At 46.4% G+C, this 16,447-nt stretch overlaps 8 protein-coding genes across 8 annotated transcripts; 4 read left to right on the top strand and 4 right to left on the bottom strand.

The window, feature by feature from the left end:
* The first annotated feature begins 418 nt into the window (after positions 1 to 418).
* TrAFT101_003266 (uncharacterized protein) lies at positions 419 to 3,288 on the top strand. Its single transcript, XM_024906197.2, has 2 exons — positions 419 to 1,200; positions 1,429 to 3,288. The coding sequence occupies exons 1-2, from the start codon at positions 1,179 to 1,181 to the stop codon at positions 2,970 to 2,972; spliced, it is 1,566 nt and encodes a 521-aa protein (XP_024764399.1). The 5' UTR covers positions 419 to 1,178; the 3' UTR covers positions 2,973 to 3,288.
* Positions 3,289 to 3,478: 190 nt separating this feature from the next.
* On the top strand, positions 3,479 to 4,321 carry TrAFT101_003265 (uncharacterized protein; the record flags this gene model as incomplete). Its single annotated transcript, XM_066126835.1, has 3 exons — positions 3,479 to 3,658; positions 3,716 to 3,794; positions 3,951 to 4,321. The coding sequence occupies 3 exons, from the start codon at positions 3,479 to 3,481 to the stop codon at positions 4,319 to 4,321; spliced, it is 630 nt and encodes a 209-aa protein (XP_065982942.1).
* A 1,601-nt stretch (positions 4,322 to 5,922) lies between these two features.
* Positions 5,923 to 7,224, bottom strand: TrAFT101_003264 (uncharacterized protein; the record flags this gene model as incomplete). The annotated part of the gene is made up of 1 exon (XM_024907693.2): positions 5,923 to 7,224. The coding sequence occupies one exon, from the start codon at positions 7,222 to 7,224 to the stop codon at positions 5,923 to 5,925; it is 1,302 nt and encodes a 433-aa protein (XP_024764397.2).
* A 17-nt stretch (positions 7,225 to 7,241) lies between these two features.
* TrAFT101_003263 (uncharacterized protein) lies at positions 7,242 to 7,745 on the bottom strand (the record flags this gene model as incomplete). The annotated part of the gene is made up of 1 exon (XM_066126834.1): positions 7,242 to 7,745. One exon carries the CDS (start codon positions 7,743 to 7,745, stop codon positions 7,242 to 7,244), a length of 504 nt encoding a protein of 167 aa, XP_065982941.1.
* A 1,614-nt stretch (positions 7,746 to 9,359) lies between these two features.
* On the top strand, positions 9,360 to 11,650 carry TrAFT101_003262 (uncharacterized protein). Its single transcript, XM_024909547.2, has 2 exons — positions 9,360 to 9,932; positions 9,991 to 11,650. The coding sequence occupies exons 1-2, from the start codon at positions 9,599 to 9,601 to the stop codon at positions 11,592 to 11,594; spliced, it is 1,938 nt and encodes a 645-aa protein (XP_024764396.2). The 5' UTR covers positions 9,360 to 9,598; the 3' UTR covers positions 11,595 to 11,650.
* Positions 11,651 to 12,335: 685 nt separating this feature from the next.
* TrAFT101_003261 (uncharacterized protein) lies at positions 12,336 to 12,948 on the bottom strand (the record flags this gene model as incomplete). Its single annotated transcript, XM_024899432.2, has 2 exons — positions 12,336 to 12,593; positions 12,661 to 12,948. The coding sequence occupies 2 exons, from the start codon at positions 12,946 to 12,948 to the stop codon at positions 12,336 to 12,338; spliced, it is 546 nt and encodes a 181-aa protein (XP_024764395.2).
* Positions 12,949 to 14,035: 1,087 nt separating this feature from the next.
* TrAFT101_003260 (uncharacterized protein) lies at positions 14,036 to 15,359 on the top strand. Its single transcript, XM_024910928.2, has 2 exons — positions 14,036 to 14,867; positions 14,942 to 15,359. Exons 1-2 carry the CDS (start codon positions 14,253 to 14,255, stop codon positions 15,029 to 15,031), a joined length of 705 nt encoding a protein of 234 aa, XP_024764394.2. The 5' UTR covers positions 14,036 to 14,252; the 3' UTR covers positions 15,032 to 15,359.
* Positions 15,303 to 16,206, bottom strand: TrAFT101_003259 (uncharacterized protein). Its single transcript, XM_024910927.2, has one exon. It carries the CDS (start codon positions 16,134 to 16,136, stop codon positions 15,372 to 15,374), a length of 765 nt encoding a protein of 254 aa, XP_024764393.2. The 5' UTR covers positions 16,137 to 16,206; the 3' UTR covers positions 15,303 to 15,371.
* Between the last annotated feature and the right edge of the window lie 241 nt (positions 16,207 to 16,447).

The raw sequence follows: 16,447 nt of genomic DNA, 5'->3' as shown, positions 1-16,447 counted from the left end.
GCTTCTATAATAACCCTCTTCCGTATGCATAAATCCATGTAGCACGCTGTTGGTCAACGGTTGTGTTATTACGTGTGTTTCCCCATCGTTGTCTCACCCCAAATGTAATGTTGCGGCGCATCATGGGAGCAGTGCTTCGCTGGAGGAAAGTGCACTGCGGCCAACAACCAACACAGCATCATTTACGCACGGCAGGCAACGGAAGCCGGAAATGCAGTGCTCCGACGAGCCACCTACGATCATTTGTTCATTTGGTGCCTGGTGCTTAGGTAGCACCTACCTATTAGGCATTTACCACACAGTCATCGCCGTGATGTTCGTCTACCAGGCTTGCTCCTCTTCTTTCTCTTCGTCGACAGAGCATTGATCGTGTGCGCTGCATGCACGTACAGTATGCACGTATTACCTGACGTCTGATAGGCTAATACGTGTCCCAGCGGGTGTGCGGTAAGGCGGGGGAGCTGGCTTGCTTAGCTGTCGTTAGGACCAATGGGCCCTGTGCTAGCCAACTCGTCTGCACCATGCCCCTGGATCACCAAAGCTGGCTGTCCCTCTTTGGGGTTGGGATTCTTTGACTCTGTCCTTGCAGCAAAAAGCACGTCTGCGGTACAGGTACAGGCACGGAGCACGGAGCACTGCAGCCGGCTGCTGGTTAACCCGCCATCTGCATTCATTGAAGACGCTCGCACTGCGTCGCTTCTCGCCAGCCCTTGGACAGCTCAGTCATCCGTCTCCGCCTCGGTCTGGGCTGTGGTGGCATCTCCCGTCATCGTCTAGCACGCGCGCGAAGAGGCCTTTTCCGAGCGCATTCCTGAGCCGCATCCCTCTGTGGACGACAGTGGACGACAGTGGACGACAGCCAGCAGCTCCCAGCCAGAGACTCGGGGCGCCTGACGCTTGCCTAGGCCCGCTCTCGCACCCGCACCCGCGTTTCTGACATCTCCGAGTCTCCATCATTCCGGCCGTTTTATTCCTCGCTTTTGCTGCCGAAACGGACGGCCAGCTCCTTGCTCTAGGTCCGCGCTCTACCCCCAGCCTGTGGTGGCGACGGTGCGATACGGCGCCCCTCTTCTGGGTTCGAATCTGGGCTTACGGTTGTGGTGCCGGGTCGATCTGACCCCATCCACTCTCTGCCCATCACTTCTCGCTCTATCGTGGCTTCACTAGAGTTACGAACCATGTTTGGATCATTTGGCCTGGGTAAGTTTAGCTGGTATCTCTCTTTGCCTTTTCTTTCATATCATATCTCTTCTACTCCATAACTTGACATGTGACCAACTTCTCATTTTGCCCCTCCCCCTTTCTTCGCCTGTTTATGCCAACCTTGGCTTATAGCCTCCTTGCTTTCAATATATTTTGGGTTCAGCTTCAAATATCTGCGTATCTATTCTTGTGCCTTACAATGCACCCTATCTAAACTGTAACTAGCAAATCTGCCGCCCAAGGTCAAGGTAGCCCCCGAAGATGTTCCGCCTCCTACGCCGATCAGTCTTCCTCGCTACCAGCCTTTCGTCCAAGATGATGCCCCAGTTGATCCACAGCAAGCCCTATCAAACTTACTCAAGTATACGGGCAGGGCTTCTGCTGCTTCGGGGTTAATTGGACTTTCCGCCATTGGATTTGATTTGAAGCTGGATGTTGAAGCAGAGGAACTTATCCCCGTTCCGTCTTTTATCCCCGATTTTGAGAAATGGGAGCGACTCACATCCGAGGAAGCTGGCGAGCAGAACCAAGCGGAGCGCCGGCCCATAAGAAACGGTAATCTTTCTCCTGGATGTCAAGTTTACGTTGAGCGTCGTAAAGAGCTCTCGAATAAGAACGAAGATGCATTTCACACAGTCCGCCGACTGCCCCCACCCAAAGGAAAGCAGCAGGCTCGGCTTGGAAACGCTTATGAGTTCTTCCGCTGCCTTGAATTCTTCACTACGTACTGGGATGACCCAACTCAGCCTCCGTCTCTCCCTCCATCTCCCGAATTGGCACCTGCTGAGAACGGTGAAACCAATACGACCAATACCCCTCTGGAATCCTCACGGTATGAGGCAACACGAACATCGGACGGTTGTTCAATGCCCCCTGAGTATCGACAAAACCTCATTTCAGCATTCATCAAGCTCGTCGCATATGATTTTGGCTGCAACGTTTCTATGGCTCGTTATGAACCTAGGTTACATTTAAGCTCTCCGGAAGGCCATCCAAGCCCGCGCAAATCATACAGCCCTTCCAACTGCCATTTTATTTTCCAGAGCCCAACTACAAGAGAAACAGCCCGTGCTGGTCTTGTATATGGCCCTCTGGGGGCGGTAAGTACACGTCCAGGCACAAATTTTACAACTCCAGATATCGAAACAGCACAGTCCACCGATCTTGCCCGGGAAGTACTAGCTGCTCTCGTTACTGCTCAGCATAGGGCTCGCGAAGGGAAAGTCGAAACGCGATTTGGTGAAGGCCAGTGGTGGACTTCTAAACCAAGATGGGGTGGTGGTACTGGGGGTCCCATTGGGAGAGAAATAGATACGGATATGCCGCTCGGAGACAAAGATGCCCTGCCCTCTGATTCAGACAAAGTGGTTCGACCTGCCAAAAAGCCTCGGAAGACCTTGTCAATATATGACGCCTATCGTATGGTCCGCCCGCCATCTTCTACATGGGACAAAAAGGCTCGCTACGAAGCAATTGGTAGACAGAAGGGTGTTGACTATGACGACATCTTTGTGATTAGCTCTATTTTCCACCATGTATCCATTCTTCGGGTGCGAATTCCCGACCGTCTCTTGGAGGTACTTGGAGGCTCTCCTGATCCAGATGTGACACAACGCAGCTGGGGCAGAGTGCAGGGCTGGAGAAGTCGATGGTTCGACCTATTCGACATTGAGCAGCGACTTACAGCTATGCGGATGCTTTGGGCTGTAATGGCTTATCAGATGAGGAAGGAGCCAGAGGATAAGGATGTCGCGATGGTTGAGAAGTGATGTACGAAAGAACAAGAAATCATGTTGCAGACAGGGATGATGAAGGGCTTGAGAAAGGGCGTCGGACAATGCCAATGATATGGAGAGAGAGCCTTTAAGATGTTTGTAAGACACATGATGGGGTAGTCTATTTTTAGGTAACATACGAGGATGTGTGCTGCTGTAGAATTTGGAAGCTGGGATAGTGCTGAACGGCTAGCCCCCTTATAAATTTTTGGGCCTTACTTTTTGCTAGAGGATTCATGGGCATTCGGCTCATTTAATAAACACAAAGAAGTAGCTGATATAGCCAAAAACAGATTACTGATTCGCCAAGACTTTTTTTTTTTAATTTAAAGACGGGGGAGCTGTGGAACTTGGCGTACGAGAAGCTAAGGAAAGAAAATAAAAGACGTATTGAAGAGTAAGGGAAAAAACTCCAGGAGAGTGTGACGATCACCTTGGGCTCAGCACCAGATACGAAAGAACATAGGAGGGAATGGATGAATTCGGTGTTGAAAAATAAGATGGAACATGTCCAGAAAGAGGCTTGGAAAGTCATGTTTTTGGGCTCTGAGGTTCGGCTGGCTGAGATGGTAGAATCTGTGCTCAAAGCTATTAAACTGGTCAACGGCTCTGTCACGGAGGCTATTATCCCCAGCTCGTATGCCTCGCTTGCCTGGGCTGGTATAAGCTTTTTAGTTTCGGTAAGTTGAATTATGAGTCTTAGCATTTAGTGCTTCTAGTGTTAAATGACTCTTTAGGTTTGTTTAAATCCTAAGCGTCAAGAGGAGTCACTTGCAGAAGGACTGAGATATATCTCCTCGCTTATTCTGAAGTGCGGTATGAGAGAAGACCTTTATCATCGGCGCTATAAAGCTGGAGACAGAGCCAATCAGCCATTTACAACAGGACACGCAGAATATAAGGCTACACTGGGGCAATTGTACCAGCAAATATTAAAATTTGAGGTCGATTGATATTGTTCTTATGCTTGAGGCAATACCTCTAGAGTTATCAGCGACTTTGCCAAAAAGTACGACTGGCATGGATTGATGGAAGAAATACGCCAGCAAGAGGCTCGAATAGCCGCCGTCGACAAGCTTTGGCGCGATCGAAAATACGACGAAGAATGTATCTCGGCTGAAAACCGGTATCAAGGAACTATACTGAATTTAAAGACAATTGGCGCGGACATTTGCGAGTTCCGAATGGCGGTAGAAGATGCCAATAGGGACCGAAATCATCAAGAGTTACTTCACTGGTTATGCGATATAGATCCATCAACCATGTATAATGCCGCTCGCAACAAACACAAGCACGGCACAAACGAATGGCTAATTAAAGGGAATGAAAAATTTAAATTATGAATGCGGAATCCCCATTCTCTCTTATGGCTTCATGGGAAAGGTGCGTTTCACTTTCTTCTGGTACTCAATTGCTCCCATCGCTTTATCTCTAGCTTCCACTGCTGGTATCTAGTAGTTGGTTCTGGAAAATCAGTTCTAAGCTCTTCAGTTATCCAATACCTGAAAACAGAGTATGATAACGACGCCTCTACAGCTATTATTTATTATTACTTTGTCTTCAGCGATATTAAAACGTAGGACGGAGTTATCGATGCGCTCGATGAATGTACAAAGCTTAATGGAAAGCGAGAACAGCTTATGAAGGCATTACATTACATTCTTGCAGCTAAGTCTGAAAATCTCCATAGTTTTGTACCAGTGGACTGGCAAGACACGGTGGATGGGCAAGATCCGCCTTCTGCTCGAAACGGTGCCGATGCGAATGTAAGAGGAGGAGAGTATGGCTTTCCTCTTTAGGCTGCATGTGCAATTCAATACGAATATGAACATGGATTCCACAATTCTTATCCCTTCTTTGATAGCCGGGGAGGTAGTTGGTTCTTGAGCGAGCTCGAAGAGAAAATCAGCAGGCAGACCGTCATCATGAATTTAGCGACTGAAGCAGTGAAAATGCTTCTGGATGAATGCCATACCATTGATATCAATGCACATGGTGGCATCTTTGGCACAGCTCTGCAAGCAGCAGCATACTCAGGTCAGGCCAAAACAGTGCAAATGTTATTGCGTCGAAAAGACCGATTTATCTGTAACGAACGCTGTGGGAGTATGGCAGTGCGCTTAACGCAGCCGTCATCAGAGGTCACTGGGATATTGTTGAACTTTTGCTTGAAGCTGGGAAAAGCCAGATTGCCATATGCTACAAGAACCCGATGAAGAATTCCTTACACAGATCCGAGAAGAGCACGGTTGGGCTGCAGAAGAAAGGTATAAAAAGTTCTGGGAAGTGGAGAAGAGAAATTTATAGACTTTTATGGGTTACAAGGCCAACTGCTACGTCTACTATCTCTACGTATAAAGCAGAAGTAGGGGAAATCTATAAGAAAAGATTGATAGAATATCCAATAAAGTAATCAACATGTAGAAGAAAAGAGTATTTTGAGCGCGATTATGCACGATTCTAGTAAACAAAGAGAATACATTGCCTACAACCTCGGCTACCTACTACTCACTCGTTCCTACTGGATTGCGCAAAATCCGGACCTCTCTTTTGGTAATTGCATCGCCCAAAGGAAACCATTGTTTTGAGTAAGAATCGGTTATTATTGGCGTAAGATCACCCAATTTCCGAACGAGGTCATCTCTAGGGGCTAAATGATGGCGAAGTATGCATAATCCATATCAAAAGACCAAGCTACATACACTCCTCCCTGATGTTTGCAGGGGCTCAATGTCGATGAATTATCAATATCACACCATGCATACAGTACACTTAGGTGGAAAGTCAAGACAATCAGAAAAAGCTATCAAATCTTATGGTAACTTCAAACAAATCTCTACAGCAATTTGCTCATTCATCACTTTGCTATAGAGTTGGTTTATTAAATTTATATCTATCGGCAGGAGCAAATTTCTATACAATCAATCTACATAATAACATCTTTTTAAGCAAACGGATACGGTATTGATGGAACGGGGTTATCCGAATAGCAAGAATACATAGGATCTGCGTCTCCAAGATATCCAACGCACTTCTTGCAGTTCAACAACGTGTCAGGGTCGTACCTTTGCTTAATCGCAAGCAACTTATCGTAGTTCCCACCAAAGAAGACATCCTGCCAGTCAGGCTCATCAGGGTCCGCCTCGTTGAGATACGAAGCCTGTACCGAGAGCGGCTTCTTAATCGCCTCCAAAGCGGAACGAGCGGCCGCAGCAGCTTGAGCGCCGTCTGCCATGCCGGGCAGCCAACCTGCGGCAGTGACGAGATGCCAGAGAGTGTTTCGCCATACGGGGTTGGCGCTGGTTGCGTTGTGCGTATCAGGCGTGTTGGTCGCTCCCGTCTTGAGGATGAGGAAGTTGACCACAGCGCCTGTGGTGTCGTTTGCCAGAATCTGGCGGGCATTTTCCATGCCCTGCAAAAAGGCAGTGACGAGGGCATCGATCTTGGCGGGAGTCTCGAAGTTGTCGGTGGTGATGAGACGGCTTGGAGCCAAGACGGAGATGCCGACAGTTCCAAACTGACTGAGGTAGTCCTCTTGGGCGGCGTAGAACTCCTTTTCAGTGTCGTATAAGACGTAGGAGTTGATCGTGATGTTGAGCCCTGGATAGCTGGTCAAGAAGGAATTGAACTTGGAAGTCAGCTGCTTTAAAGCTCCCAGAGGGTCTGAACCAATGGGCATCACTTCAAGGAGGTTGATGCCGGTCGCCGAAACGGTATCATAGCCAGAAGCGTTGTTTGCTGACCAGTTGGGCTGTTCATTGGACAGCTCTGTGAGAAAGTCACGCAAGAATGTGCTCTTTGTGAGGCCAGTCTCGCTATTGTTGAAGCCTGCCTGCAAGCGCCATGCGGCCCACCGGTTCTTGGGATACACCTGGAACTTGTAATTCACGAGGACAGCAAAGGATCCGCCCCCGCCGCCTCGCATGGCCCAGAACAGGTCGGGATCGTTGCACTCGTTGATGGTGCGGAAAACTCCATCGGGCGTGACAACGTCAAACTCAACGGCCTGGTCTACCATCAATCCATAAGCCGGTGTAAGAAGTCCGTGACCTGCGGCCTGGCCATATCCGCCGGCAATGCCCACAGTCGAACAACCGCCGACTGTAACCATGATGTTACGCTGTTCAAAGTAGTCCATCGCGTCTTGAGCATTGACACCGGCTCCGATGATGGCGATATTCTGCCTAGTCCCCGCAGAAGGGCAGTTATGAGCAGTGAATGAAGATTCAAATGATATGTTCTTCATGTTATGAGTATTGAGCGTCAGCGTATTAGCCGCGCTGCTCCGGCCAAGATAGTCATGGCCGGTGTTTTTATCACCATCCGAATGCCATACTTTCTTACAAACGCCATGGTAGCCGTGATGTGTTCAGAGGTTGTAGCATGAACCTGTAACGCAGAATGTCTTCCCAGGGAACATGTCTGGCCTCGAGGTGCGAAGACGCCGGGAAAGCAATTCGCAGTGCCGCAAGATTCCCAGTTTGTGTCTTGCAGCGCTGCGGTGGATGATTCGCGAAAGGTGCCATTCATATAATTTGCCTGGACGATAGCACATAGACCGCTATCGTAATTGGGCGAACTTGGGAAGCAGACGCTCCCCATTGGCACCGTTACTTGTAGGGCTCCTGAGATGCTTTGGTTGAAAGCCTGCCACTCTGCAATGGTAGGCCAGCATGACTGCCCCGGTTGGCAGGAAAATGCCGAGCCATCAGCAACGGCAGTTTGAAGCAACCGAGCTACTATCAAGGATATCGTAGCGGCGCGCATGGTTAGCTGAGAAATAAGAGGATACTAATATAATAGAAGGTTGATATCCGACCTGAACCTGCCGAAGAAGGATCCAGTTGTCTATAAATATGCATCCATAAGTCATATATCCCTTTAAAACTTCCTCAAAAGTCATCAGATACTGAGATAAATACAGGGGATATTGAAACACGGGATAGAAGCAAGGGGTATAAGACTGATTTTAGTATGACTTATATCAGCTCGGCAAGGGATATAGAAACTGAACCAGATAGCAACAAGCGCAAATGAAACCCTCTGACTAATATCGACAACTGCCCATGGATTTGGCTGTGATATACTCCGTAAAAGTTTCGCCTACACCGACATCGTATTTGAATAACCCATCTGGAAAGCTTCTAGCGTCCTCCATGCTCTGCTTGGAAAGGTAAGTTCTTACAAGGGTCAGAGATGCCAAGTAAGCACTAATAGCACAATGATGCTTTGGGGCTGAGCTGGTGTAGTGACTCAAGTTAAGATTTCATGTGTTGTAGCTTGAAAAAAAAAAAAAGAGATAACTCTACATAACTGGCGCCATGATAAAGACGCTTTAACTACCGGTATGGAGTACGTTGTGGATATACTGGGAGCAACAACCGATTCAGTTGTTTTAGACTTATTAGCAACTCAAGACAGTAGCATTCTATAAGATTAGTGATGTATAAAACAAGGGAGCTTGGTCTTGCTCGGGCGTATGTCGGACTGCTTAAACGTCTGTGCACAATCTCTGGGTTCGAGAAGCCGGGAAGGTTACTAGGATAGCGGGAGCATTTTTGCTGGCACCCGCCTTTGTAAGAATAAAGATTTCGTCCTATAAGTGGAAGATTGTGTCAACACTCAACCAGGGTCGGAATTGGCATAGACATTTTTTCTACCAGTAACCCAGTCTCCGGAGGAATTCGTTAGAATTGTATAGATACAATGGCTATCTTTTAAGGAGTAACAAGATGACCTACGCAATAGGCTACTCCAGGTTGATACATAATCCTTTCCGGGAGTTATTTCGCCCACTTCAAGAATTAGTAAACACGGATATTAACGTATTAACACAGCTTATCCTACCCAGGCAGGCAAGTTGAGCTAACACGGAGAAATAAGAGTCGATCAACCCAAAAAGAGGCAAGCCGCAAAAATACGTAGAACAATAAGCAAGATGATCTGACTTGACCGAAAAGTTGCTCTATACGATCCACCGAAAACAAGTGATTTTTAGGGATTTGGTCGATTATTAATTCGGCAGGTAAGTACGGACGAGTTACACTTTCGACATAAGCTTGAATTGTTTGCGGTCGGCACTCCTGGCTTTTATTTTCCTTAACTATCTGACCAGACATTGGAAATGCGTCGCATATTTGTATATAAAGCATGAGCTTGGCTAGAGTTCACCTGACTAGGGCAAATATGGACAGAGAGATTCGCTGGTATTTTGTCAACCTAGCTGCCCTTTTCATATTTGAATGAATACACAAGGTACAATAGCACCGTTGATGGGGTACCTAGGTAGGTAGACCTACAGCTACCCCAATCTTACACAATGCGGAAAAGTACAACATAATCACTGCGCTTCTTTTACTATAGCGCTTTATAATCAGCAATATATTATAACCTTACTTTCAAGGTTGTCTAAGTAGATTCAAGCCATCAGGATCAACCCACATCTGAGTTATCAAGGTGTATATATGTGTCAGCACATGCAGCTGTATTCACCACTAGACACAAGATCTCATCAAAAATTTTATGAATGATTTCTTCTGAGTTGCGCGCTTGAGCACAACAACTTCTGGCTCTTTCCCCTCTTCATTCCATCGCAAGATCTTATATATCCCTCACGACCTATGCTGTCTAATAAGAGGTATTTTCCACCGCCGAGAACCAACGCGGCTTGTCAGCACTGCCAAGACTTGAATCTTTCTCTCCCTACCATTGATGGTATATTGGGCATTCCTCTGGGTCTCTTACAAACATCTGCGGCGTCTGGTTGTCCTTACTGCGCGCTATTGATCAAGGCGTTAGAGCTACCTGGCCTTGAACCCCCAAACAATGAAGACCTATTTGGAGTTACGCTATTCTCTGGCGTGGACAGCACAAATGCGGAGCCTTTCCCTCTTATTGTGAGGTTGCAAACCGAGTATAGAAATTTCGCAGAAATAGAGCTGTATGTGGATGCAGGTAGGTTGAACTCTTGCCGATTTCAGTTGGATGCGATAGTTAATATTCATACTCACAGATTCATCATATCGTCTTCCAGCCATTGGTCGAGCTCGTAATATTGAAGCAAATGGACTTTCTGACCAATGTGTGGCGCTCATGAATTCATGGATGAAAGAGTGTTTGTCTCAACATAAGATGTGCCACCAGCCCCAATCAAGTATGATATTACCAGATAGGGTCTTGGATGTTCGACCTGGGAAAAACCCTCGATTGATACTCAATCAAAGCGCAGAAACGGGGGTTTACGCCGCTCTCAGTCACAGTTGGGGTGGACAAGTTGCTCTTCAGCTTCGACAGAAGAACTTGGAGGACCTGCGGCGCGACATATCGCTTCAAGGATTTCCCATGACTTTTCGGCACGCGATTGAGGTCTGTCGTGCCCTTGCGATACCATTTCTGTGGATAGACTCGCTTTGTATCATCCAAGATTCCGCTACAGACTGGGCCGTGCAGGGCTCAAAGATGGATGCTGTTTACTCAAACTGTCAAGTAGTCATTGCCGCTGATGGAGCTCACAATAGTGAGAAAGGCTTTTTGGAGGACCCTTGGCGACAAATTCCGGTTCTGAAACTCGTGTGCCCTCGACCAGCATCCGATGGCGGAACACCAAAGGCGAACAAAGATGAACCGCAGAGCAAATTCGTTGATGTCTACGCTCGAAAGAAAGGGACTGGAAATATGGATGTATTCATGCACCACTCCCGAGCGTCCAATTACCGCAGCAATCTCTCAAGTAGAGGCTGGATCCTGCAAGAGAGCGTCCTCGCATCCCGTATACTTCATTTCACTGCAGAGGAGATCACTTGGGAATGTCGAAGCGTTTCTCGATGCGAATGCCGGGTGAACCCTCATATTTTTACGCATGAAATGCCTATGAAATACAATCTTACGAGAGAATTGGACCATAAGGAGCACTGGGCAAAACTGGTGCAAGAATTTACCTGCCGCGATCTCACGTATCCGTCAGACCGTCTACCCGCCATGGCAGGAATAGCGTCTCACATGCATTCCAGAAATCCTTCAATCGAGTTTCATGCTGGATTATGGAGCGACTCTTTTGCTTCATCTCTGTTGTGGTTCTGTTTAGATCGCGGAATGAATTTGCATGGAGGGAAAAGGAAGAGTCGCCGCGTTCAGCCAGAATCTGCTCCAACGTGGTCTTGGGCGTCAGTTACAGGCCGCATCATGTTCTCACCCTCTCAAAGTACTCTGGGAGCTTTGAAGAATCTGCACGTAAATTGTTCTCCTGCCGGTCCTAATATGTATGGTAGTGTGTCTTCGGCGACTCTGATGGCGACAGTTGATACATTCAGAGGAATTATAATCGCCCATAAAGATCATAGAGATGCCTTCCAATTGCAGCTTATCTCCGATGATGGAATTCATAGGTCTAATCTGATACCAGACGGAGAGATATTCCCTGACATTCTTGGGGATTCTACAGAAATGTGTGTTGGTGACGAAGTGATCTTGATGGATCCAGTGGGACATGATGATAAATACTTGATCTTGAAGCCCTCTAGCCATGGACCATCAACCTATAGACGACTTGGGTTGTATATGACGTCTCCATTGCGTGGTCTCTGGCCAGCACGGCATGAGACTATAACACTTATTTGATAGCTTTCCTTTTGTTGTTTTTATTTATTTATTTATTTCTTATTATCATTATTTTGGTTCCATGTGTACCACCTCTTTAAAGTATGATGCTTAGATAAGGTCCACTTCCTTTAGCTTCACTCTTACATCAATCTTCTCTTTTAATAACAGCATACAATAAATACGACATACATAATGGCTTCCATCCACACCAATATGGTAAACCAGGACACTAAGGCAGATTCTCCGTATGAAACGGACATTGTCTTTCATGTGCGCTGTTGTCCATCTTTAGAATTGTCTTATAGTCTTCCAAGCATTCCCAGCAAAACTGATGTAAGCATTTGGAGCCTGTGATTTGATTATAGATTAGTATCTTATCTTTACGTAGCTACAAATAACATGTGTAATACCATTTCTCTGTTATCGGGATACTGAAATGGCTGGTTTTTTTTTATTAACAGCTGCAGCTATGTGGACTCCATCGTCTCCTGCATTTCCAGCAGAACTGGTGGCCGCACCTGGAGCCTGTTTAAGACAATTTCGTTAAAAGTTCGCGTCAATTTCACAATAGAGTTTAATGTCACTCAACGGAGTTTGGTTATCGGTGGTTTGCGGATAACAAGCCTAGAATGGATGCAAACGAATGAGAAAGGAAAATAAACCCTTACAAGTCATATACGAACTAAATAGTATATTAGTGTACTTGATCAAAATGCCCATCGTAATAAATATTGGCGAATAAAAAAAAGGTATCAATACTCACCATCCTCCATTCTTCTCAATATGTGCCTTGCATTTTGGACAGGATTTTGTTACCTGTTTGATCGTTTTTGCACTGCCTTTATCCTCTTTTGTATGGTGTGCTGCCTCCTTTTCGTCGTACTGCTCGCATGTCAATCCTTTGTGCCAAGCTACTCTGTGTTGAGAACAAGTCAAGTTGCCGCAAGAGTTGCACTTCATGATTGGCTCGTCGCTGCCTCCCTCATGAAGCTGACCGGAGCCACAGTCAGAGGAGCACTAAGCAAAGCAAAAGAGAGTCAGTATTGCGGTTGCAGAGAAGTCAGGAGACTAGAGAAGAACATACCCATATGAAGTTGGGATCATCCTTGACCGCACGTTGTATTATCAGAGTGTCGTATTTCCTCTTTGTTTCATCGTCTGCGAACTTTTGTATGTCCTGGTATTTAAAAATGGTACTGCACTGCGGACACTTGATTGCCTCCCAGTGTTTCCGCTCGAGCTCAGATCTCAGAGCGCGTCTCAAACATTCTAAACATGTTGTGGGGAAATGTTTGCATTCTTGTGTAATCAGGGACGAAGAGAAGTCTTCCGGTTCCTTGAAGTCTCCGCAAACGATACACTCGATCTTCATTTTTGCTGTGACTTGTCATGCTGAGTTGTTACTTTAGTTTTATAAAATCCCAGAAAATTTTCAAGCATTTATACAGCATAATTTCTGTATTACGCCAGAATCAGCATTTACCCGTGTTTAGGTGAATGTTGGGTATAACCGGCGGTCTTCAATAAAGCCGGGAAAATCTTGTGTTACTCGCGGCAGACATACGCACTCTCGCTGAAGATGTAATCGCTTTAATCACGGCTTGATTCACAAAGTTCTCCTTGTATGGCGGCTTTGGCCCACGGCTCATTCATGGCGCTGTGATGTCGCTGCACACACAGTGAAGGGAGGTTTATGTGAGTGTAGACTGGTACCCGACATCTGTAGCGAGGTGCTTAATACTTATAGCAGTATTCGAGACTTGGTAATGTATTCAAGGGAGGATTTTATGATTGGAGGAAATAGCTTTGGGCAAGGAAAGATCAATCACATAGCTACGATAACAAAGGTTAAGAACAAAGACATTTCAACAACCAACGCTCAAAGTATCCAGAAGCAATTCAAGTGGCTCAAACTTCAAATAATAAAAGAAAAGAAAAAAACAGTCAATGGTGTGGACATAAGCTGAAGAAGAAAAATTGAGCTCAAAGCCTTTGCTGTGTTTTCTGCTTTTTGTTCGAATTCAATGGATGGTTTAAATGCGAAATGCTTCATTTCGGCCAGACCAGGGGCCATTGAGTTACTGTACTGGCAATTCCGGTGTCGGAATTATAGTGCGTAACTACCTCCACTTTTAGATGGTATAGCGAGGTAATTTATTTAAGTAGCCTAACTCTAAGAAATAAACTCTCTATATTTAGAAGCATTTCGGGCGTCTGCGTCCCAACACTTACATACGTGGACCGGCAGATGTATAAGTTGGTACGTGGCTTTACTAGAGACGCATAGTTTGGAGGTTTTCTGGGGCTTTGTCTACGTATATTGTTGGGTTCGCTTTAGGTAATAATGTGCGACCAATCTGTGGCTGAATCGGCTTACTGTAATACGGCACAGCGATTGGCACAGTACATGTGCTATTATGTGTAATTGAAGTCAGTGTGGCGTTGGAGTTTCGTAAAAACGAATTGTATAGCTAAATAAACCTATACCCTGCTTCTAACAGGCACGCCAGATCATGTTGAATATCCGCTTATTTTTGCATATGCGATATCATGAATATGGAAAGATGTGCAAGCTACGTCATCTCAACCTTATTCGCCATTCATCATCGAGCCTGATTTCTCTCTCTCCTCCGGCTCTTTTCCTCCCATTCGCGATTAAACACCTTCTCAAGCAACATGAGCACGACGATCCCATCCCCCATTATGGATGCTTCTCAAGCCCATTCCCAAGACTGCCGCGCCTCCCCGTTTCTTTTATTGCCGTATCATATCCGCCATGAGATCTACATGTTTGTTCTCGAGTATCCGGACTTTCGCCCGATATTTGCACGTATGGAATATGACTGTGCGCGAGGGGAAGGGGAACACGACAGGAGGAGGCTGCCAAAGTGTGTCTTACCAACGCCTCACGTCCCGGCGCGGCTCAAAGTCACGCCCGGGATCTTTCTGTGTAATCGACAAATCGCCATGGAAGCGCGAGAAGCCATGAACTTCAAAGTATTTACTCTGCGGAGACCACCGCCTTATACGATCACATTGGGGAGGCCCATGGACATCACCGAGTTTATCAGCCAAGACACGTTGAAGAATATGCGGCGGGTCGAGTTGGTAATGAATCTGTTTGACGATGCCAGGGGATGGTGCAAGACGGTAGAGATCCTTTTGGACGTCTGGAGCACAGCAAACCACCTGAAGAAGATCGATATAAGTCTAGAGCAGCCGGAGGAACTGCCCTCTGGCACATTATGGCACGAGAGATCTGCCAGACACATAATCAAAATGCTATCCATGGTTCGTATACGGTTTCTTGATTTATGCTTCATTCGAGCTCTACGAGAATACAGCGGTGCTGACGCTGCTATTAGATTCAGAGTTTTGCTAGAGAGTGTGGCATTGAATTGACCGGAACACCACTCCCAGCACTTAACGTGAAGAAAGCAAATGTAGATTTGTAGAACAAACACTATACAAAACTCGTCCCACCATATAGAAGCGCCGCTATTTGGAAGCTGAACACGAGCATCTGCACTCGATGCACCGGTATCTTTTGGCGAAGCCATTTCTTGGGGCGCAATCATGTCATAATAACAACCAACTCTAACTCTACCCTTGCCCGTTTCAGCTTTCTGTACAATCTGTCCCACTTTGGACATCTTTGTCAAGGATATATAGAATCAAGATGGCATAGAACGATAAAAGCCAAAAAGCCAAAGTCATATTTCTAGGAGCACGTAGTCGTCTATCGTCTAATAAAGTCACCGAATAATATTCTTCTCTCCCCAATGCAGAAACCAACTATGCTTGCGACTTTTCACTAAGCTTCGTCTTCCTCGAGTTCATCCATTTTTTCGGCTTTTGCACAGCATCCACTATATCTTCATGAATGATCCAGAAAAGTAATCCAAGAGTGATGGGCACAGATATAATCCAGTAAACGTAAAACAGGCTCTCGCCAGCAGCAAACTCCCCACCCATGGAGAAGATGGAGGCCACAAACGTGCAGGGCACAATGATGGTAGCTATCTTGGTTAGCTGGCCGGAGCTTCGTGCCATCCGATTCGCGGCTGCGGTCTCCTTTGTTTGCCGCATTGATTCCCGCGATTGCATCTTGGCTTCGTACGTCTCTTCCATTGCAGAGCGATCATAGTACATCTTTGTGTGATTAGTGAGAGATTCCTCTATGTACTGAAGCTTTGCATCCAAAAACTTCCACGACTCAGCCCCTTCTGCCATGTGATTGTGAAATTCTGGCGCCTTTACTGACAAACAGCGTGTGTCTCGAAGGCGAAATTTATAAAGAATAAGTTGGAGTATGTATCTGTTATGCCTAGCAGATTCTTGCAGACTCATAAGTGTCTGATAGTCCTTCATGGCTTCGTTATCAATGGCCATTTTGTTTTCAAAATCCTCCAGTGGAGGAACCCTGTGGCTGATACGGTGATGCCACACATTTTGAGTCAGGTGCCTGCTGACTTGGTGTTCATCTCGCCAGATCATCTGCTCCCACGCCGCGCGAATACAATTGCGAACAAGGTGTGTTGCTGAAAATGGATCATCCATGATTTCCAAGGATAAATCCTTGTAAGCGTTTACGGCTGCATCGAAAATCGAACGCTCGTGTGGTTGAGCGAATTCGTCATCTACGGAGTCGAGGACGGTTTCGTGCCACAGATTACCAACCGATGGCTCATAAGTTTGTAGAGGTATTATTTTTACGTGGCTTGGGTCAGAGCCAGAGACACGACGTGCTTGACTCTGGTGCGAATCGGCCACGACTACCGCTATAGTTCCGTTAATAATGTATGTTGATATCTTCAAAATACTGCAGGGCGACACACCTGTCCATGAGCCAGCTTCGTACGAGCTCGCTC

Source organism: Trichoderma asperellum, chromosome 2 (genome assembly GCF_020647865.1).
Source record: "Trichoderma asperellum chromosome 2, complete sequence".
In the NCBI taxonomy this organism is placed as follows: Eukaryota; Fungi; Ascomycota; class Sordariomycetes; order Hypocreales; family Hypocreaceae; genus Trichoderma; species Trichoderma asperellum.
The sequence above is the reverse complement of the archived record's forward strand: the minus strand, read 5'-3'. Positions and strand labels throughout refer to the sequence as shown.

Excerpts from the sequence above, each read along its gene's own strand:
- TrAFT101_003266 (XM_024906197.2), top strand. The coding sequence starts at position 1,179 with ATGTTTGGATCATTTGGCCTGG. Across the intron at positions 1,201-1,428 it reads GTTTGGATCATTTGGCCTGG|CAAATCTGCCGCCCAAGGTC; the intron begins GTAAGTTTAGCT and ends AACTGTAACTAG.
- TrAFT101_003262 (XM_024909547.2), top strand. The coding sequence starts at position 9,599 with ATGCTGTCTAATAAGAGGTATTTTCCACCGCCGAGAACCAACGCGGCT. Across the intron at positions 9,933-9,990 it reads AGAGCTGTATGTGGATGCAG|ATTCATCATATCGTCTTCCA; the intron begins GTAGGTTGAACT and ends TCATACTCACAG.
- TrAFT101_003260 (XM_024910928.2), top strand. The coding sequence starts at position 14,253 with ATGAGCACGACGATCCCATCCCCCATTATGGATGCTTCTCAAGCCCAT. Across the intron at positions 14,868-14,941 it reads TAATCAAAATGCTATCCATG|ATTCAGAGTTTTGCTAGAGA; the intron begins GTTCGTATACGG and ends CGCTGCTATTAG.
- TrAFT101_003259 (XM_024910927.2), bottom strand. The coding sequence starts at position 16,136 with ATGGATGATCCATTTTCAGCAACACACCTTGTTCGCAATTGTATTCGC.